Source organism: Rattus norvegicus, chromosome 6 (assembly GCF_036323735.1).
Source record: "Rattus norvegicus strain BN/NHsdMcwi chromosome 6, GRCr8, whole genome shotgun sequence".
Taxonomy (NCBI): domain Eukaryota; kingdom Metazoa; phylum Chordata; class Mammalia; order Rodentia; family Muridae; genus Rattus; species Rattus norvegicus.
In genome coordinates, this window is record NC_086024.1 from 110,588,742 (window position 1) to 110,611,338 (window position 22,597).

Genomic DNA, 22,597 nt, shown 5'->3' on the forward strand with positions numbered 1-22,597 from the left:
TGCGGTATTTGTTTTTCTGAGCCTGGGTTGCCTGACTTAATATGGTTTCCTATACATTTTGTAATTTCATCTTTATTGACCACATATAAGTTGATGGATATCTAGCGTGATCGTTTCCTTGTTGTGAACAGAATAGCAGTAAACGTGGATGCACATGTACGTAATTCAGTGTCTCTGTCATGCAAGCCCCAAGAAATGAAATTAGCCCAAATCAGAAAGAGCCTTCGGACCTCCAATTCTGGACTTAGTTATCCCCACTCCCACATTCGGCTCAAGGCTCAATGCCGCTTCCCTCTCCCCCTTGCTCAGGGCAAGGACTAGTCAGACTCCTTCTGAAGTCGGACAATGACTGCCTGTTGCTGGGGTGTTTTTTACATCATCCCAGGGATAGAAACCATTCCCAGTTGGTGGTGGCAGTGGTGGTGGCTTCTGGGAACAACCTGCAGGCTGTATCTGCAAGTCCGCCACTGTGTGTCACTTATGCGTAGAGTGGCAAGAAGCTGGGGGCACCCAGGGCACAGGATTCTGGCAGGAGGGCCTGGGGCATGCAAGCTGCTATGCCGACATGTTCTTGAGCAGGTGCAGTGATGAGCCCTTGAAAGAGGAAAGGGGGTGATATTTTTGTTTTGATTATCTGGTCTTTGAATTAACAACCAGTTCCTCATTATAGAGGTTTCTTTAATTCATCTAGACTATGGACAGCCAGGCCTACTGAGGCTAAGCCATCCTACATTGGTCAATACTTTACAATCTGCCACAACATTCAAAACCACCAGACTGCCATCTACCGAGTCCCTCCTACTATCCATGGACCACTGATAGCATGTGCCAAACTCCCCCAACAACCAGGACTATCCAGTTAGCTGGTAAGGGCTAGGTTGAGTAAGGTAAGCACCAGTCTGAGGGACTTCTAAACCCAAGCTTTTACATGGCCAACCATCGATGGAAGAAGAGCTCATTAGTGGACCTGGGTCTTCGCCTGGTTTTTCTCTTCAGAATCACAGATTGCAATTGTGGTTGTCTATCTGTGTGCTTGGTGCAGTTTCATATAGGAGAGTGGTCCTGTCATTTGGGATACCCGATTTAACCAGAGCACCCCCCCCCCAATAAGCAAGACTCCGTTTTTATAATTTTTTTCATGTCAGATGCCCTAGCACTGGAATTAGAGAGTTATGAGCTGCCATGTGGGTGCTAGGGGTTGAACCTGGGTCCTCTGGAAGAGCAGCCAGTGCTCTTAACCACTGAGCCATCTCTCCAGGCCCAGAGTCAGCTCTCTCAATGGGGCTGTGGTAGTCACCAAAGTAAAGAAGAGAGAAGGAAGCATGACTATGGCGCTGTTCTGTATTCTCTGTGCAGCTCAGAAGAGTGTGTTGATCTCTGAGGTGTGGTTGCTAATGTGCAATTGGGAATCCAACAGGGGAGTAGTTTTTTTTTTGTTTTTGTTTTTGTTTTTGTTTTTTTTTCTCGGAGCTGGGGACCGAACCCAGGGCCTTGCGCTCGCTAGGCAAGCGCTCTACCGCTGAGCTAAATCCCCAACCCGGGGAGTAGTTGTTTAACCGCAAATCCTGACCCTGTCATTTGAATTTCTCTCCAAGTTCTTATCGCTTGCCCATGTTCAAGCGGACAGTGCCAGATTCTACAAAATATACATCTACACTTAGACCAAGATAAGGATCTAGTTTAGCAAAAGCAATGGCAGAATGAGCTCCCACCTTGGCTGAGTAGTGTTGAGATCCTGGAAGACAAAAGCTAAGCTAAGCCAAGACTCCCACAGCAGAGTGAAGCTGAGGCCGGATTTGTCTATGGGGGCTCTGCCTTCAGGTCTGGCTGGAACTAAAAGCCCCCGTTGGCCTGTTTCAAATCGTCAGCTCATTCGCAATTCATAACTGTAGGACTTGGCTCTGCTCACCTCTGCTGGAGTCCAAGCCAGGTTCTCCCCTGTGCAGTTATTCGACCTTCTAAAGAAGAGCAAAGCCCTCTCCATGGGGCTGGAAATGTGACCCCTGATAGTCCCAAGCCCTTTCTCCCTGGACCTCTCTGGCAAATCAAAGGGAAGAGTCAGGCACCAGAGTCAGACACCACCTCAGTGCACCAGAGTGGAAGATGGACGACGACAGAGGTGACCTGGATCTGTGGTGAGGGCCGCCACTGGAGGCACCACGAGGTGCTGGATTGACAGTTCCACCCATGTCACAGGGGACCTGGAGGGGCAATTCCCAGCGGAAAGGGGGTGCAAGGCAGACAAAAACAACAGGTGTCCGGGACAATAGCACTTGCTCTCCTCAGGTTGCTTGGAGACATGACCTAGAGCAAAACAACCAAGAAGGGTAAAAACAGTAGTGCATGTGAATGCCGGAGTGTTGAGTCAAAAGCCTTTCAGGAAAAGGAAGCGATCTGTGACCTAAAGGAGAGTCTGTCGCCCAGGAGGAGAAAGCTGTAAAAGTGTGGCTCAGCCTGCAGATGGAAATTGTGTTACCATCTGCAAATCTCCATGAAACACAGGAAACACACCTGACAAAGAGAAATGTCTGAATGCTTCATACGGGGCGCACTCAAGGAAGAGCTGGGAGATCCTATCAAAATTATCATTTTTTTTCTGGTTGAAAGAAGGGGGCTGGTGAAGAACTGCTTTTCTTTTTTCTATCAAATAACTTCTACTTTCAGCTGTAAGTGGGATATGTTCATTCGACGTGTTTTGGGAAATGCACGGCAGTTCATAAACTAAAAACAAAACACAACCCACTATCAGATCTGGTGTAAACTTCAAGAGTTAAATCCCAGAACGGCACTGACTTGAACAAAACCCAGGTTTGGTTTGTTCTCAGCTACTTAAGGTCCAAAGACAAACAGCAGTCCAGGCTGGTATGGGAACTCTCCTCCTTGGAGGCCTCAGGGTGCCCACATGGCTGCCAGGGTGCCCACTGCTCATCACCAGCTCCCGACCCTGTGCCTGCACCTGTGTCATCCCAGCTGGCGGAGCAGAGATGGACCTGAAAAGAGACACATTCAAGCAACCTCCTAGGGAAGGGTCCAGAAGCAGCTACACACTACCTTCCCATCAGCAAAAGCATAGGCGCAGGGTCACATCTACCTGCTACAAACTAAATGCAGTCTTTATTCTAGGTGGCCATTTTGCCCAGCTAAAATTCCGTTAGAATACTTTAAAGAAACAGAAGAATGGTTCAGGGGCAACTAAAGGTCTGATAAGCTTGTAATCACGAGGCTCTTAACACACACACACACACACACACACACACACACACACACACACGCATCATGTCTTAGTTAGGGCCTATTGATCTAATGAACAAAGCCATGACCAAATCAACCTGGGTAGAGAAGGGTTTCTCTGGCTCATGTTTCCACATCCACACTCCATCACTGGAGGAAGGACAGGCACTCGAACACAGTAGGAATCTGGAGGAGGAGCTGATGCAGAAGCCATGGAGGGTTGTTGCTTACTGGCTTTCTCCTCATGGCTTGTTCAGTCTGCTTTCTTGTAGAACCCATCAGGGATGTCACCAACATGGTGGGCTGGGCCCTCCCCCATCAGTCACTAATTAAGAAAATGCTTGCTTACAACCTGATCTTATGAAAGTATTCCCTCCCTCCTCTCCCTCCTCCTCTTCCTCCTCCTCTTCCTCTTCCTTCTCTTCCTCCCCCCCCCCCATCAAAAATAGTTTCTCTGTGTAGCCCTCTCTGTCCTGAAACATTCTCTGTAGGCCACACTGGCCTCAAACTCAGAGATCTGCCTGCCTCTGCTTCCCAAGTGCCGCTATTAAAGTTGTGCGACACCACCCAGCAAGAAGGCGTTTTCTCTGTCTGGTTCCTTCCTCTCAGGTGACTCTAGCCTATGTCAAGTTGACTATTTTTGTACCCTGCTTTTTAAAACAAACAAACCGCAGTTCAATCCCCAACATCCATTAAAAAGTTGCCACACACCCGAATCCCAGCCAGCACTGGGGAGGTGGAGACAGGAGACTCCTGGGGCTTGCTGTCCAGACACGTTCTCCAGTCAGTGTATCTAAATTGACAAGCTCCGGTTCATCAAGAGTGATTGAGAGAGACTTCTAATGTTAACCTCTGGCTTTTACATGCACGTGCACATGCACAAACATGAACACATATACACCCAAGGTCATGTCCACACAGCACCATGCTAATAATCAAAACAACAGCAATAAAACAAACCCTGACTACTGGGTCAGCAAGCAGGCTCAGTAGTAAAAGCCCTTACCACACAGAACTGACGGCTTGAGTTCAGGGCCCAGAACCCATGTGAGAGGAAAGAACGGACTCCCAAAAGTTCTGACCTTCATACATGCACCATGTCAGCTATGTGTCCACATGTTGGACAAACATACAATAGTAATAATGATTTAAAGTTTGATCAGGCCCAAACAATACATTATAGTTTTCATATATGTGTGGATACATTTTATAAATTCTAATTTAATATTTTCTTAGAGAGCTGGTGGCACAGCTTAGCACTGCAGAAAAAAACTATTATAAAATAATCATAGATTCTTAGGCGGTCCCTACACACACACACACACACACACACACACACACACACTCACACATACACACACACTCGCACATACACACACACAGACACACACAGACACACACACATACACTCACACATACACACACAGACACACACATACACACACAGACACACACATACACTCGCACATACACACACAGACACACACATACATACACATACACACACATACACACTCACACACACATACACTCACACACACACATACACTCACACACACACATACACTCACACACACATACATACATACACACACACACACCCTTCTAAGATCTTACACCGTGACATATGTGACATATATCTTAAGCATGTATGGGTGCACGTGTGAACCATGAAGAACTTGTGCGTTATCCACAGGAATGCAATCCACCTCCTCTGAGAGAATGTTTATAATTGGCCTGGAGCTCCCCAGCTACAGTAGGGGCTGACAGCAAGCCCCAGGCAGGGGTGGTCCTGCTCCTGTCTGCTCCTCCTCGGCCCCAGAATTACAACGCATGCTGTAATTACATAGGTCTTGGTATCAACTCAGGTCTTCACACAACTTTAATGCCTGAGTCATCTTTCTGATCCAGAGAGTACTTCCTCCGACTCCCCCGTTGCACGCAGCATGCCAAGTTCTATTCCGTGGCATGGAGGTAGTACACTTTAATATCTGACAACTGTGGTAGACAGTTGGATATTTTCCAGGATTCAGTCATTATGAATAAAGTGTCATAACCATTTATGGCCGTGCCTATGGATGCACTGCCCTGAGTGGGCTGGGCTCCCCTTCATCAGTTATTAAGAAATAAAGCTGGGTGTGCTCAAGCATGCCTTTAGTCTTGGCCCTTGGGAGGCAGAGGCAGGAGGATCTCTGTGAGTTCAAGGCAAGCCTGGTCTACAGAGCCAGTTTCGGGGAAATGCCTCAAGGATGTGGCCACAGGCCAATCTGTCTGATCTAAGCAATTTCCTAGCTGAGGTTCCTCCTTCCCAGGTGACTCCAGGTTGTGTCACACTGACAGCTGGAGCTAACTATGATGCATAACACTGAACAAGTCACCTGGGCCTCTGCTTTCTCTGTGACTTAAGAAAGCCTTCCCGAATCCAAAACTGAAAACAAGCTCCTGTATTTTCCTCTGAATATTTTAGTTCTGTTGATAGTTTATGAAGTGAGGGGTCACACTAGGGTTCTGTGTACATTTCTCCACTGAGGTAGCCACCTAGCGTCTTCTAATCTAAACATTTAGAGAAATTGTCTGAATACATAAATTAGAATTATTTTTTGTGGGGGATGAGAGATGTTCATGAAAAGCAATTCTCTTTTCTTTCGCCATTCTTTTCAGCAATAATTTCTAAGATGCTACTGTTGTCTGTTGGGTCTCCAGAACATGTGTGTCTGTCTGGGGACCTGTTCTGTCTCAGTGCTACATTCATCCTAAACTAAAATGCCATTTTCCTAAACACTGCCTTGCCCTTAAAAAAAAAAAAGTCTTGCTCTCTGGTAGGGAAACGTTTCTTGCCTACATCTTGTCACTTAGGGTATCGTGACTAGTTTGGTCCCTTTCTCTTCCTTGTATATCTTAGAAACAACTTCTGATTTATTTATTTTATTTTATTTTATTGCCGCCATTAGAGTTTTGATTAGAAGAATACAATTGGGAATCTAGATATATTTAAAGTACTAAAGCTTCCTATCCATGATCACGGTATATGTCTCCATTAATCTAGGGCTTCGGGAAGCTGTGTGCCACGGTGTGGGTTCCGAGAATTGAACCTGAGGTCTGCAAAACAGCCAAACAGCTTTAGCCCACTGAGCTGTCTCTCCAGTCCACAAAACTTAAGCACATGTGCATGCAGGTGTGTTGCTGTAAACCTTGAGTCCCAGCACCTGGATTTAATCCAAGCCCGAGGAAATGCTTTCTCTCTCACACGTTTTTAAGTTTTCTTGTAAGGAATACAGGGTAAACATTTTTAAAGTCACAAAATATGTATTTTAAAAGGTACAGAACACACAGGTACGGCATGATGAGTCACTAGGACAGATGTGTAGCTGTGTCTCCGATAAGGAACATTGGCAGCTCTCTCAGAGGATTGGGTTTGACTCCCAGCATCTACCTGGCAGTTCACGACTGTCAAGGGCATCAGGTTTTGACATCCCCCTTTCTTAAACTAGAAGTGCTATGCATCTGTCACAGGGACTCCTCCTGCTCTACAAACATACATGCAGACAAACTCCCATACACATGGTTTAAAAAATAATTTTAAAAGGAACTGTGGTCAACATTTCTTCTCAGTCACTGCTTTCTCTGAGAGGATGCATATGGATGTGTTCATGTGCATGTGGAAGCCGATGTGCTTGTGTGCATGTGCCACTGACGTGTTTGTGTGCACGTGGCAGCTCGGCTGTCATCCTCCAGACGCCACCCACACTCCTCCTAGAGCTCACCACTTCCCAATATTATCACAGTAAAAGATCAACCTTCAGCAGACTTTTGAGGAACACACTTCAACCATATGCAAGCTCTAATAATGAGCAAAACGGAGTTTGGTAAGTGTGGGGAAACACAAGACTCACTGGAGCAGGAAAATGCAAATTAAAACAATCCTGAAGTATCTTTTTTATGTCTACTTCCTACAGAGATGTTTGGTAATACCATGTGTTGGTAAGCATGTAGAACATTGCTAGACAGATGGCCCCACCACTCCTCTGCTGTGAGGTGACCTGGGCAGGGGGGAGATGCCCACCTGAGACAGTCGGGAAAGCTGACCCTAGGGTCATCAGAGTGGGGGGAGCTGGGCCTGACCCTCATCTGGACATCACAGTAGCGTTGGCCCCAGTTGAGGGGTTTTGGGGTTAGCCAGCCCCCAGAGTGAGAGCAAGAGAGAGCTGGCTCCTATCAACCTGTGCCGTGAGGTGGTATGGGTGTGGGGGTGATGCCCTCTTCCTCTTCACCACCTGAGGCAGTCTAGAGAACTGGTCTTTAGGTCATAAGAGCAGGTGAGTTGGCCCTGTCCCTTGAACACTAGAGCACTTGGGCAAATGGGTTCTATACTTCCATTGGGCAGCACAGTAGAGCTGGTCCTGGTGTAGGGGGCACATGTGAGTTGTGGAGAAGGGCAGAGTGTGGGAGAGATGGCCCCTTGATACTTCTCTGGTGGTGTGGGTACTGGTGTGATGCCCTTTCCCTTCTCCCTTGCCACCTGCAGTAGCCAGGAAAGTTGATCCTGGAGTCATGAGAGGGAAGAGCTAGCCTTGCCCACTCACTGGCTGCAGCACTTGGGAGAGCTGGCCCTGTGCCTTGCCTGGGCAACACAGTGGAGTTGGCCCTGATGGCTAATGTACAAGTGAGCCAGCCCCCAGCAAATGAAACAATGTGCCATTTAGATTGCAAATATTTACTCTTTTTTTTTTTTTTGGTTCTTTTTTTTTTTTTTTCGGAGCTGGGGACCGAACCCAGGGCCTTGCGCTTCCTAGGTAAGCGCTCTACCACTGAGCTAAATCCCCAGCCCTATATTTACTCTTTTTAATGTGTTGCTGTATTCTAAAGATTTATTTATGTGAGTACACTGTAGCTAGTGTGTCTGACACACCAGAAGGAGGCATTAGATCCCTTTACAGATGGTGGTGAGCCACCATGAAGTTGCTGGGAATTGAACTCAGGACCTCTGGAAGAGAATTCAGTGCTCTTTTTTTTTTTCAATATTTATTTATTTAATGTATGTGAGTACATTGTTACTGTCTTCAGACACACCAGAAGAGTGCATCAGATCCCATTACAGATGGTTGTGAGCCACCATGTGGTTGCTGGGATTTGAACTCAGGACCTCTGGAAGAGCAGTCAGTGCTCTTAACCGCTGAGCCATCTCTCCAGCCCGCATTCAGTGCTCTTAACCGTTGAGCCATCTCTCCAGCCCATGTTGCTGTATTCTATTTCCTAATAATTTATTAGTTTTTTTTATTTTGCTTTTTGTTTGTTTTTGTTTTTGCTAATGACGGGTACAGTTTTCCTGTACTCAGTTTATATGATTTTGATATTGATCTAGTACCCAGGAAAACAATTTGTCAGCTATAAGGAGAGTCTTAAAAGTCTGGAATATTGATCCCGACTTCAGCAGCCTGACTGCCTTCTTGTTGCTTCCACCGTAGCTCCAGATTCACCAGATCTCAGAATGGACCCCAAATGCTCCTGATCTACCGGCGGCTCCTGCACCTGCTCCAGCTCCTGCGACTGCAAGAACTGCAAATGCACCTCCTGCAAGAAGAGCTGCTGCTCCAAATGTGCCCAGGGCTGTGTCTGCAAAGGTGCCTCGGACCAGTGCACGAGCTGTGCCTGAAGTGATGTAGCAGCACTTTTCTGGGCGTCCTGAGTCCTGGACGCGCACTTGCGGCGGCTACCAAGCAACAGGCAGCCCAGTCAGGAAAGAGGAAAGCAACTTCTATTGGTCACAGGGAGGGAGAGCCGCTTGCTATCCCCATAGCAACCAGACTGGCCAGTGTCCTACGGGCTTCGGGCGCAGACTCCCAAGAGGACACTTCCAGCCGTCACTTCCCGGCGGCGCGCCCAGCTCCACTGTAACACGTTTCTGATTGGCCTCAGCAGAGTGAAGGGCGGGCTTACAACTTCTCAAACTCAATTATGCTTCACCGAGCGGAAGTTGACCTCTCTCGCCCCGGAAGTGAAACTGGTCTGGCAGTTGAGGCTTCTGCAAGTCCAGGGACTGTAGTGGAGATGCCGGGTGCCGCGGCGAAGGGCTCGGAGTTGTCCGAGAGGATCGAGAGCTTCGTGGAAACTCTGAAGCGAGGTGGCGGGCGGCGCAGCTCGGAGGACATGGCTCGGGAGACCCTGGGGCTGCTGCGCCGGCTCATCACGGACCACCACTGGAACAACGCCGGTGCGGCAGCCCCAGCCCCACTCTTTTTGTCCTCGTTCTATTTCTGAAGCTGATATTCACTCTCACCGCACACCTGCCCCGTTCACCTGGTCTCTCTTGGGTTTCAGGGGACCTAATGGATTTGATCCGCAGAGAGGGTAGGAGGATGACAGCCGCGCAGCCCTCCGAGACCACCGTGGGAAACATGGTGCGGAGAGTCCTCAAGATCATACGGGAGGAGTATGGCAGGTCAAACTCACAGCTTGGGTGGGCTCTTGGTGGGACCAAGGGATGCTGGCTTTTTGTTATTAAAACTGTGTCTCCTATCAGCTTGGAGCCTCTGTTGTGACTGAGCTGCTCCGGTTGCCCCCACGTTCACTCTTTGGGTCTTGTTGCCTCTTTAGACTGCATGGGCGCAGTGATGAGAGCGATCAGCAGGAGTCCCTGCACAAACTCTTGACATCCGGAGGCCTGAGCGAGGATTTCAGCTTCCATTATGCCCCACTTAAGTCCAACATCATTGAGGCGATTAATGAGCTGCTAGTGGAACTGGGTAAGAGGTCTGATCACTAAATGGACAAGATAGGTCAAAGGCAAGTGAAACAACACCCCCCCCCCCGAGAAATTAATCATTGATAGGGATAGGGGAGATTACCAGTCTTCTGGTTTGAACAGCATCTGGTAGGAATGGATGGAAAACACCAGGCCTATAGTAACTGCATCTTTCAAGACAGGCCTGCTCTTTCAAAGCACATTATTCGGGAGATTTATTTTAGGGCACGTCTTTATTTTATTTTATTTTATTTTGTAGCAAATGAACTTGCTGGGAATGTAACTCAGTTGAAGAGTACCATACTTGAGACCCTGGGTTTAATTCCCAGCGCTGCAAAAAACAAACAAACAAACAAACAAAAAACAAACAAACAAAAAACAAACCAAAAAACAGAAAATGAATTCCCAAAAGTCACATTTGAAAGTTTCTTTTTCACTAAACTTCATCTTGACTTCAAAAAAATGTTTAACGGTGTTGGGGATCTGGCTCAGTGGTAGAGCGCTTGCCTAGGAAGCGCAAGGCCCTGGGTTTGATCCGCAGCTCCGAAAAAAAGAACCAAAAAAAAAAAAAAAAAAAAAGAAAAGAGGTTGGAACTTTGCCCCTTGAGCCTTTAAACCTGGCCATGGCAGGTGGGCAGCACGAGAGCAGGCTTCCCTTGGGGACCATCGCATGTCTGGGCGAAGCATGACGCTTGCACATTCTCTTGTGAACCTATTCTTGCAGAAGGCACAACGGAGAACATTGCAGCCCAAGCTCTGGAGCACATCCACTCCAACGAGGTGATCATGACCATTGGCTTCTCTAGGACAGTCGAGGCTTTCCTTAGAGAGGCAGCCCAGAAGAGGAAGTTCCATGTCATTGCTGCAGAGTGTGCTCCTTTCTGCCAGGTAAAAGGGGCTGCTAGAGTCACCAAGAAGGGGTGAAGAGGGAATAAAGGAGGGGTGAGTCTGAGCCAACTGTGAATTGATTAGCTCTACCTTGAGTCATTAAGAAAGTAAATCATGCTGGATGCGATAGCCCACACTTTAAATCACAGCTCTAGGGATGTAGAGGCAGGCAGGTCTCTGAGTTCGAAACCAGCCTGGTCTACATAGTGAGTTCTCTGACAGCCAGGACTACTGAAAGACCCTGTCTCAGAGAGGAGGAGGAGGAGGAAGAGGAGAAGGAAAGAAAGAGAGAAAGAAAGAAAGAAAGGGGAAGAAAGAAGGAAAATCAGTCCTGTCATGCTGGCAGCGCAGGCCTTTAGTCTCAGCATTGGGGAGGCAGAGGCGGGTAGACCTCTGAGTGTGAGAACAACTTGATCTGGTACATAGTGAGTTCCAGGTAAGCAAGCGCTCAATAGTGAGAACTCGCCTGTAAACAAACAAGGGTTGCACATACCACATACACCACACACACGCACACACACACACACGCACACACCACAGACACATACCACACACACACACAGAACCCCTCCCCAAACAAAATATCAGTAAGGATTTTCAAGTTGCTGTAGATACATTTAAATGGTCGTTTAAGAAAGCTGTGTAAATGACTGGTCCTAGGTACCTTGGGTGTGACTGGTGTTTAATCTCACTCAGTCCTTACGTAAATAACAGGTGTCAGGAAACACACAGGACATCAACGTTGTAAAAGACCGGGATGGGAGCTGTCCTGCTGGCTGTGCTTGCATTACGTAAGCAGTTGTATTTCCAGTTTTGTGCTGCTCTGAAGTAACATTTAATAGCGTCCCCGTGGCCTGCCAGACTCTACCACTGATAGATGGGTTATCCGGGGGACTAGATTTCAGAGTTTGAGATCCAGTTCCATACATCAGCTCTGGTCACTATATCACTTTGTTCTATCACCAGCCTTTTTTTCCCTCCTGTTTCAGGGACATGAAATGGCCGTCAATTTGTCCGAAGCAGGTATCGAGACAACTGTCATGACCGATGCTGCCATTTTTGCTGTTATGTCAAGAGTCAACAAGGTGGGTGGCACTGGAGTCACTAATTCTGGAATACGAGTTTCTTTTTCTTGTCTTGTGAGGTCCACAGTGAGAGCAGGTTTCTAGCTCCATTTGAAAATGAGCACTTGGGCCCCTGGAATCTGTTCGCTGGCCTTGTCCCCCTCACCCACATCACCGATCCTCACGAGGAATAGCCTCTAAATGTGACTGACGCATTGAAAAGAAGGAAGTGGAACTGAGCTAAGCGTGCTAGTGAGCTGTTGGGGTTTGCTATGGGTTCCCATGTCTGCTCAGGGAGCTGGGCAGGGTGGATGGTAAGTGACCGGGCTTAGGTCCCGGGAGGTGCTGGGCATGACTTCCAGGAAAGGCCGGGGAAAAACAGGTGTTGCAGCTTCCCGAGCCATGCCATGTTTGTCAGAACTAGTAGGTTACCTGGCCCTCTGCTGCCTGTTAGCCCTGCAGAGGCCACGATACAGGCCTGAACATCCAGCCAAAGGCCCTGTTAGGTCTCCACCCCAAGGTGCTCATGGCTTTTCTCCTCCCAAAGGTGATCATTGGTACGAAGACTATCCTGGCCAATGGTTCCCTGAGGGCTGTGGCAGGAACTCACACTCTGGCACTGGCAGCCAAACACCACTCCACGCCTCTCATCGTCTGCGCACCCATGTTCAAGCTCTCTCCTCAGGTGCGTCAGTCTGTCTGTAGCTGGAACCAGCAGAGAAGGACAGATGTGTAGGCTTCCACTCTGACCTTCAGCGTACTCCAGGGTCTCCTTTTGATTTGTTCCTTGCTTAATGGATTTGATCCAGTACAGGCTAAAGGGAGCCATAGGTGTTTTGAGCCAGGAACAGAATCAGTAGTTATAATCCTTCACCAATAACATCAGGATAACACAGGGCAGAGAAAGGCCCTGTACGTCCCATTGCCACTATTCTCCATTGCCCCAAACACTTCTGGAAATGTCAAGCAGGCTGAAACTAGGGTCATAGAATCCTCTTTTTTTTTTCTTTTTTTTTTTTTTTTGGTTCTTTTTTTCGGAGCTGGGGACCGAACCCAGGGCCTTGCACTTCCTAGGCAAGCACTCTACCACTGAGCTAAATCCCCAACCCCTAGAATCCTCTTTTTAGGGGTGGGAGTGTGTGTCATTATTTTAGGGCCTGTCTTCCGGAGCTTGAATATCAGCAGTTGTTAAGTGAGTAGTCATTTTACGGTTACAGAAACTTTGCATAGGAACAACCTGTGTCTGCATGGTCATACCGCAGTTTAATTACCCATTTATTTAGGCTGTTTGTTTGTTTGGTACAGGGTTTCTCTGTGTAGCCCTGACTGTCCTGGAACTCTTTGTAGACCAGGCTGGTCTCGAACTCACAGAGATCCACCTGCTTCTGCCTCCTGAGTGGTGGGATTAAAGGTGTGTGCCACCACCACCCGGCTATTTAGATTTTTTTAAGTATATTTTATTTTGCATGCTCTTTGTGCATGCCCTAGTGTCCAAGGAGGTCAGAAGAGGGCCTTGCATTCCGTGAGGTATACAGATGGTTGTGCATTGTCAGAACAGTAAGTGCTCTTCACCGTTGCCCGTCTCTCCAGACCCCTAGCTAAGGGTGTGTTTATCGGTGGGTATCGGTGGTTTACCTCTTACCTTCTGTGACTAACACTGCTCTACACGGTTATATATGAATCCTTTGTGGGCCCTGCGTTTCTATCCACATGGCAACAGCAAGGCATTCAATGAAATGGCCGAATCTCTTTAAAAAATGTTTCTTTTCTTTTTTCTAGTTCCCCAGTGAAGAAGATTCATTTCACAAGTTTGTGGCTCCTGAAGAAGTCCTTCCTTTCACAGAAGGTATGGGTGTGTGTGTGTGTGTGTGTGTGTACGCGCGCGAGCACATTACTTATGTAGACCATTTTCAGTTGCTGTAAGGAGTAGTTTTTTTGGTGAATTGGCCACTCAAAGCAGCAGATCTGAAGTACCTGTACTTGCGATCTCTCCTGCAGCCTAGATGCCCCATGTTGTGGGGGAGGGATGGGAAGGAGGTGCTTCTCAGGCCTCATTTGAAGGCAGCAGCTCTGGTCGGTGAGCCCACGGTCTGGCGAGCAGTCCAGCTGGCTGCACACACTCTGTAAGAACAGAACACTAGATGTTGGCCTGCTTCTTCTTAGACGTTGAACAGTGTATCCTTTTATTTAGTTTGGAAGCCAAGTGTAGCGGCGCTCATAGTCCTCACTTAGTGAGGAGCTGAGGGCCATCACAAGTCAAGACCATCCTAGGCTCTCTGTATAGTGAATTTCAGGCCAAGCAGAGCTATGTGATGACACGCTGTCTGAGAACACTAAAGGGAAAGAGAAATTCCTGTTCTGCATCGCTGCACGTGGTGCAGGGGATAAAAGAATGAGGCATTAAAGCCCTCTTCACACAGACATACGCTGTACATGGCGGGCAAGAAAGTGTGGGGTCCTGGAATGTGTTAGAGAAAAAAGGTGGTGGTGACAGGACTTACCTAAGACTGGTGACGGGTCCTGATTGGATGGCATTGCTGGAGTCCTAAATGGGTTGGCTCTGTGTGAGGATTTGAGAAGACTTTCTAGGGACTGTGTGTCTAGCCAGTTGGGGAAAGCTGGTCATGTGGCTGGACGGTTTCAGGCGTGGGGGAGAGTGGGTCAGAGTAAGTTAGTGTGGTTGGTAGGGGAGAGATGGACCTTTAAGGTTGCAATCTTGAATTTAAATTTAAAAAAATTGTTTTTTGTTTTTTATATGTATGGGTGTTTCACCTGCATGTCTGTGTACTACATGCAAGGCGGTTTCTTCAGAGCTGGAAAGGGACATTGGATCCGTTGGATCTAGAGTTACAGCTGGTGGCGAGCTGCCATGTGGCGGTAGAAACCAAACCCAGGTCCTCTGGAAGAACAACTAGTAACCCTAGCCAGTGAGCCACTGCTCCAGCCCCAAGTTTGAATTTTAAAAGCTATGAAAAGACACAAGAGAAGTTGGTTTTACTGTCGTCGTAGTTTGTTTTAGTTTGAGGTGGCGTCTCTGACTGTCCTCACACTGGCCGTCCACCTGACTCAGCCACTGGAAAGCACGAGTCACAGCCACCTCTCCCAGTTTGAGTTTAGCCACAACTGTCTAGCACGCCTGTGTTACTGAACTTGTACTCTGCTGTTAGAACTGGATCCTCAGTTTACCTCCAGCATGTGATTGTCTTGCAGGAGACATTCTGGAGAAGGTCAGTGTCCACTGTCCTGTGTTTGACTACGTGCCCCCTGACCTCATTACCCTCTTTATCTCCAACATTGGTGGGAATGCACCGTCCTACGTCTACCGCCTGATGAGCGAGCTCTACCATCCTGACGACCATGTCCTCTGACACGGCCTGTCCTATGCGGAACCAGCTTAGACCCGGAGTGGAGTGGAGACACAGTGTTGCTGCTGCAGTGGGGACTGGAGAGTCAGCCTGAACCCTCAGTGCCTGTCGCCTGCCTTCCTACTCATGCCCAGTGAGGAGTGGTCCAGGACTGCTCCTGCCTTCTGGGCTTATCTGAGCAGCAGGCCTTGCTTCCCTGGCATTTTGGGGCCACTTTGTGACTAGGCTATGTTTGTTTCAGGAACTTCAACCTCCTGGCTCTGTGGTGTGTTACACAGACATACCATGACTACTTTTGCTGGGTCGGTGTTTGCTCAGAAATGCCTTCCAGACCTTTTCCTAGGCTGTGCCAATAAAAGCTACTGGAAACTCCCCAAGTTCATTTATTGTTCAGAACTCTGACTGGACTGAAGCGTAGTGCAGCCCTCTCTGTGTTTGTATAGAGGGAGGGCTGGGATCAGAGAGGAAAGCCTACAACAGAAGTGTAAACTAAAGTAGTTTCCCATGCAGCTAACTGGATAGGGCCCCAAGCAACTTTTTAGTATCTTCGGTAGTGGCTTTAAGAGTTGAGCCTCATGCCAGAGAGATGACTCAGCAGTTAAGAACAGTGACTGCTCTTCCAGAGGTCCTGAGTTCAATTCCCAGCAACTGCATGGTGGCTCACAGCCATCTGTAATGAGATCTGATACCCTCTTCTGGTGTGTCTGAAGACAGTTACAGCGTACTCACATAAAATAATAAATCTTAAGGGGGAAAAAAGAGGCAAGCTTCATGGAGCTTAAGATACACCACCTTGGGGTCTGCTTCTGCATCAGGTTTTGGGAAGGGAATTGGTTCAAAGCCTCCCTTTCTGATGAGGTTGAGGACTCATTAGTCTGGGAGGCAGTTAGGAGCCTACACTTGCAGAATTATTTAAAGGAACAAAGGACACACAACGACCAGTGTAGCTCGATCACAGCTATTTTCCGCAACAGCAAGAAGGAAGGTAAATAAAGTGTTTCTGCTGCAGTGCTGTGCAGGCTGCAGGCGACACATCCTGCAGCAGCTGGACGGCAGTGTCTGTGTTGAAAGCGCTTTGACTGGTTTCCCCAGCCTTGAATTTGTATTCTCATTATTAAAAAAACTAGATGGGGTTGGGGATTTAGCTCAGTGGTAGAGCGCTTGCCTAGCAAGTGCAAGGCCCTGGGTTCGGTCCCCAGCTCCGAAAAAAAGAAAAAAGAAGAAAAAACAAAACAAAACAAAAAAAAAAACTAGAGAGGGGTACTCCTAACAAATTCCAATTTCTTGCTTTTCTGAAGGCTCAGGTCAGGCTTTTCCTGACCCACATCCCCAAGTGGCAGGTGTGCGGCTTCTCAAGTGACTGTTGGTGGCCTAGTGGTGAGCACAGCAGCCTTCCGAGTGGTTGCAGTTAGCTACAGCTGCCTGACATAATTCCGTTAGGTTGGAAGTGACAGGCCACCTGTCAAAGGCATACTCACATTCCCAGTTAGAGTGGGAGACGTGTGTAAGGAAGTCCACTAGTCCATGAGTTAGGGTGGGTGGCTGTGAGAGGACACAAAAGCAGTACACGAGATCCTTACTCCTTACATAAATGCAGGGTTAAAAGTTGGAGGAACACCAGCTGTAGCAAGCTAGAGATTCCAGTCTTACGTGTAGTGTTTAGCAATGGAGTTTTGAAAAGGTGGGCTAGGATGAACCGGGGTTAGGGACCCACTGCTCTGAAAGTGACTCCCCTTGAGAGCTCGGCCTCTTGAGGGAGAGGCTGGATGGAGGGCAGGAGCTTAGGAATCTTCACGTTTAACCCCTAAGGCACTGAGCGACTTGGAGGGGTAGTTTGGTGGAAAGTAAGAAGTGAAAGGCTGTGGTGGGGGATGGTCATAGATCAGAGAGGGTTGACCTGAGGGACTAAGAGCAGCCTGCCTGACTCACTCAGACTTCTAATTATTTCTCTTGTTTCTCGCATAGAAGATCCTGTGCCTTCTTATGTCGTGGTTTATGTCTGCCAGCGACAAGCCATTGTCTCTGAAAGCAGCAACTCTATCAGCAATTCACTTGGGTACAATTGTGTGGTTTGGATTAAGAACAGCAGCGAGCTGGGGACTCGCTTGCCATGATACTTTTTGTGCATCCCAGTCTCTGTCTAAAATTAGCACGTGTCCTTCCAGGCATGACTGAGACAGATGAGCGTGGGACAGAAGCTGTCTTCGAGCCCAGAAGAGATGGGCAGGGTGCCACTTTAGACTCTATGACTTAAGTCACCTAAGTCAACTGTACCAGGCCCTGTTTTCCTACCACTTCTCTTCCTTCTCTTGTTCAAGGATCAGCTATGGCTGGGAAGAGAAGGGACACTCACTGGCAGGGTCAAGTCCAGAGACTTGCAACCCCCAGCCTTGCCAGGTCTACCTCACAATACTGTCTGAAGGCAGGACCCAGAAAAAAAAAAATAAAACAAACTTGATGCTTGGACAGAATTATAGAAATAAGAGCCATGGGTGGGGATGTCTTCCCGAACGCACCAATAAACCATCAGATAACAAACGCAGTTCGTAAGGACACTTGTTCCCACGGTTTCTATCTTCCAAGCTGGGCAGAGAGCAGGAAAGGCATAATTCTTGGAACTTGAATAAGGAACAGAAACTCTTAATTTAGCTTCAGAAGTCTGAAAACACTCTTACCAAAAGGAAAAAAAAGGAAAAAAAGTAAGTGTAAACTGATCCTCAAAGAAATGCTGGTACTCACAGAATGTCTCATAGACATGCTTCAAAACCATTTAAGAAAACCAAAAACTTGCATTCGTCTTTGGATGACAAATGCTGCCTGGCCGCTCTGCTGAGCTCTGTTGATTTTCCCTGTGTACAGCTTGGCCCATCAGGTCTGCGTAGCTGCGAATACTAACACAGGGATAAAATTCGAAAAGCTCCCTACTGTCTCTCTGACCTCTCAGAAACTCCTTAGGTTAGGGTGGCTTCGGTGACTCCGCTGGATAAACGAACTGGCAGAAGGATAAAATGGACTTCCACAAGTTGGTCTCCATCTTCTACACGTGTGTGCACGTACACACACACACACACACACACACACACACACACACACACACACATTTACAAACAAAAGAATTCTCTGTCAGTGGATATGCGCCTGAGTTAACATGGAGAAGTTTTCTGAAATGCACTTGGCTTGCAAGGGGTTTGCAGGTATTGTGTATCCGGTCTGCTTCTCTGTACATCATGGCGTGCAGAGCTGGGAACAGAACTCAAGGCTTTGTATGTGGTAGGCAAGTGCTCCCCACCCAGCTGCATCACTGGGCCCCTCGTGCACCAAGCAGCTGCACCTGGATACTTTGTCAGCAGTGACATAGTCATCAATAAAGAACTCCCATCTCCACGTCACTCACAGCTAAGGCACTGAAGTTGGGATTGCTGGATGTTTCCAGTAAATGCTATGCCAGGCAGACTCCTGATGGGTTTCCTCCCCTGGGCCTGCTGCATTTAGAATCAAGACCTGCCTAGAAACAAGCTAGCCTGTGGTGAATTACATGAAAACTTGACTGGATCCCTAAAATTCATAATCTGTAGCAGTCCGCAGGCTAAGAAAGGAGAACACAGAGTTTATTAAGAGAACGAGGCAGGGCACCATGGCTCTCTCTGGTAATCCCAACCCTTAGGAGGCAGAGACAAGAAGATTCCAACTTTGAGGCAGTCTGGGCCACGTGCAGAGTGAAACTTTGTCTCAAAACTGCAAACCAGGCTGGGTGTGGTAACACATGCCTTTGGTCTCAGCGCTCAGGAGGCAGAGACAGCAGGATCTCTGTGAATTTGAGGCCAGCCTGGTCTACAGTGAGCTCGGAAGCAGCCAGGACTGCACAGAGACACCTTGTCTCAACCAACCAAACAAAAATGCAAACCAGGGGCTGGAGAGATGGATGGCTCAGTGGTTAAAAGTATTGTGTTCTTGTAGAGGACCTGGGTTCGATTCCCAGCACCACATGGTAGTTCACAACTGTCTCTAGCCCCAGTCCCTAGAGATCTCATGCCTTCTTTTGTCTTCCTCAGCCACTGACCTGAGGACACTAGACATGCATGTGGTGCACAGACACATGCAAGCAAAATACCCATACACATAAAGTAACATGATAAATCTAAATGAAGTTTTTAAACACAACCAAATCAAAAGAGAAATAGTAGTCACTGGCTCCGCCCTGACTCTTAGTCACTAGCTATTCCTTGCTTTTGACATAAGCACTAGTGAGTTTTCAGCCTAACCTCAAGTGAGGCTGGCCGAGCTCGGATTTATGCTGGTGCGCTACCTTTCTGCTCAGCATTCCAACGGTGAGGTAAGACATTTCCAGTTTCGGTCAGGTGTCATCATCAGATGTGATGGAGGAGGAAGAGACACTAAGGAATGGGCGTAGGGTAAAAGCTCTGAGGGTTTGAGAAAGCTGGGGGCCACGTGATGGTCTCTTTGGCCCACACCTTCTGAGGCAATGGGCACAACGCACTGTCTAAATGATGGGCCAGTGAGTAGAGGAATAGATAGGACTAAGGATAAAGGATTTATCTGGTGTAGAAAAGCTCTAATTCCAGTCTCTCTAGACTTCTTTCTTCCCCTCTCCTTCTGGCCCCACCGCTTAGCTGTCTCACAGTCTGTAAGTGGCCAAGTACAGTGGCAGCCACTTCTCCCAGTCAGTCTAATGATGTGCTTTTTGCTTTGGTTTATGGCCGTTGGTTTCTTTGTAAATCTTGATCTCCTGCCTCAGCCTGCCACACATTGGGACAGGTGTGTAGCACAATTCCCTTAAAGAAGTATGCTTGTGTATGTATATGTTTGTGTGACATGTTTGTGAAGGCACCTTTGGACCCTGGTGCATGTATGGAGGTGAGAGGACAACCTCGGGTGTCTGTCATGTATTCCCTCGTTTGAGGCAGGAAAGGTTTCATTTGTTCCTGTGCTGTAGACTCTGGGTAACTTGGCCTGTAATTCCCTTCCAGGGAATTCTCCTGTCTCCACCTCCCAACTCTTAAACCAACTGGATAACAGACAAATACACCCTGTCAAGCTTCCATAAGGGATCCAGGGATCTGAACTCAAGTTGCTCACGCCTGTACACTGCTCTTACGAAGCGGACCTTCTTTCTCCCCAGCCCCACTCCTGGCTTTAAGGGGATGCAGGAACAGCACTCTGGGTTTTGTGTCAGAGCAGCTCTTCTCCAGATGAGCGTGCCAGGCTCCCACATGTGGCTTGGCTGCCAGGGCTTCTGGGCATTGTGAGCTGCATCTGCTCTCACCTAGCATGGCCCCTTAGGCCCAGATTCTAAAATTCTGGTCCTGTTCTGTCTTGCTTTTCTCCCAGTCTGTGCTGCCCCTAACTCCAATGGCGATGGCATTGGCGAGAAGCTCTCCCTCCGCTCTCCTGTTCACCAGCTCACTGGCAGCCCTTCCCCCCCATTTAGCTTCCTCTCTGCTTTGGCTCTGGCTTTTCTGATTTGCCAGTTCCTGTTACTAAACAGAGCATGTTTCCGGGGTCGGAGATGAGGGGGCTTAAACTTTTTTTATTGTATGTGCATGAGTGTTTTGTCTGTGTATATGTCTGTGCACCACGTGAGTGCCTGGTGTCCCGGAAGGTCAGGATCAGGGTCAGATACTCGGGAGCTGGCCTTCCAGATGCTGTGAGCCATCAGGTGGGTGCTGCTCTCCCAACCCAGGTCTTCAGCAGGAACCTGTGTTCTTCTGCTCTGAGCCAGCTCTCCAGGTCCTACAACTGCGGTCTTAATTCTCACAGTGGTTCTGCCATTTCCTCTCAGCCCAGGGACAAAGTGCTGGCTAGAATCCAGTGATCCCCATTCTGTTCTCAGTTCCCTTAACCCTCTCCCCGGTTAAATCTCCTGACATTAGCGTCATCCACACACACCTTTACTTCTCAATATTGTGATGAACATTGCCAAAATGGAACTCTCAAGAATGGCTACATTTCACATCTCCTAACTTTTATCTTCAAGTTACCAACACTATTACCAACAGAATTTCATAAAGTTGAACCACTAAGTTGGCGAACTAATAAATATCATAAACCCGAATTATGTAATTTAATAATATATTACACGGAGCTTGAGAGACTGGGTCAGCAGTTAAGAGCGCTTCCCTTTCTTGCAGAGGACCCAGGTTCTGTTCCCAGCACTCACATAGTGGCCCCTGATGACCTCTAACTTCAGTTCCATTGGATCCTGTGCCTCCTTGTGGCCTCTGTAGGCACCTACACACAGGTGGTACGCATATGCTCATATATACACAGAAATAATAAATCTTTTAAAATGTATTACATGGGTGGGTTCGGCAGTGCTGGGTGCCGACTCCCAAGGACACCAGTCCAGCCCAGGTGGCCCTGCAGTCAATGGCCCAGTGGCCAAAAAAGGTGTTCTAGATCTCCTGAGCCAAGGTACTGGTGTCTGGAGTCCTCTCTCTGGCCTTTATTTATTTAGAGGTGTGTATTATATATGTTAGAAGTGTATATTTATATAGAGGTATGAAGATGAAAAATGTCAAGGAATTTTGACCCTCAGGAGCCAGAATATCCATTTCAAACCAAGCAGCCTGGAGGGCAGGAGGAGGACATGCAGAGGTCCGCCTGCCAGGTATGTGACCCGAGCACAGCAGGAGCCACTACGATGTGTAAGTATGTGGTGTCGAGGTGGCAGAGAAAGAGAAGCAGATGGTTTGAATACTCTGAAGAGAGGAGGGACTGGAGACAAGAAGGTGGAGAGGAATAGGCCATGATGAAGGACAGGCTTAGGCTGCTGCTGAGGGCCATGTCCCGGCCTGTGGCCATGCAGCAGCAGGAAACTGCTCAATGTCCGTGGCTCATATGATCACTAAAGACCATGTGGATGTATGACCCTGGTCTGGGCAGACAGACCATGAGTATGGGCCAATCTGGGAAGTTGGTGTCCAAGGGCTATGCATGCAGAGCCAGCCCCACCCCTCACGGGCTGCAGCACTTAGGAGCGCTGGTCTGGTACCTCACTGGCACAGTACAGAAGGCCCTGGAGGCAGGGATGCAGGCAAGCAAGCCCAAGGGCTAAGCATGTGAGAGCTGGCCCCAGAGTGTCATCTCAAGTATGGTGGCGTGGGCCAGGAAGAGATAGATGCACACCCTCGCAAGCCTGGACAGTAGAGGAGAATCTACTCCCACAGGTCTTTCTCTGGCTTCCACACACACCAGGGCCCACGTGTGCACACAGACAGAGACACACGCATAAATAAACAAATGTTTAAAAAATTACAAGCATATATTAGAAAATTAAGTGTGGTTTT

At 48.1% G+C, this 22,597-nt stretch overlaps 1 protein-coding gene and 1 pseudogene across 1 annotated transcript; both read left to right on the forward strand.

Moving 5' to 3' along the window:
• The first annotated feature begins 8,719 nt into the window (after positions 1-8,719).
• On the forward strand, positions 8,720-8,950 carry Mt1-ps4 (metallothionein 1, pseudogene 4; annotated as a pseudogene).
• A 287-nt stretch (positions 8,951-9,237) lies between these two features.
• Eif2b2 (eukaryotic translation initiation factor 2B subunit beta) lies at positions 9,238-15,662 on the forward strand. The gene is made up of 8 exons (NM_032058.2): positions 9,238-9,442; positions 9,550-9,670; positions 9,826-9,974; positions 10,698-10,861; positions 11,851-11,946; positions 12,473-12,610; positions 13,705-13,771; positions 15,136-15,662. Exons 1-8 carry the CDS (start codon positions 9,280-9,282, stop codon positions 15,291-15,293), a joined length of 1,056 nt encoding a protein of 351 aa, NP_114447.2. The 5' UTR covers positions 9,238-9,279; the 3' UTR covers positions 15,294-15,662.
• Positions 15,663-22,597: the final 6,935 nt, after the last annotated feature.

Excerpts from the sequence above, each read along its gene's own strand:
- Eif2b2 (NM_032058.2), top strand. The coding sequence starts at position 9,280 with ATGCCGGGTGCCGCGGCGAAGGGCTCGGAGTTGTCCGAGAGGATCGAG. Across the intron at positions 9,671-9,825 it reads ATACGGGAGGAGTATGGCAG|ACTGCATGGGCGCAGTGATG; the intron begins GTCAAACTCACA and ends TTGCCTCTTTAG. Across the intron at positions 11,947-12,472 it reads TTATGTCAAGAGTCAACAAG|GTGATCATTGGTACGAAGAC; the intron begins GTGGGTGGCACT and ends CTCCTCCCAAAG.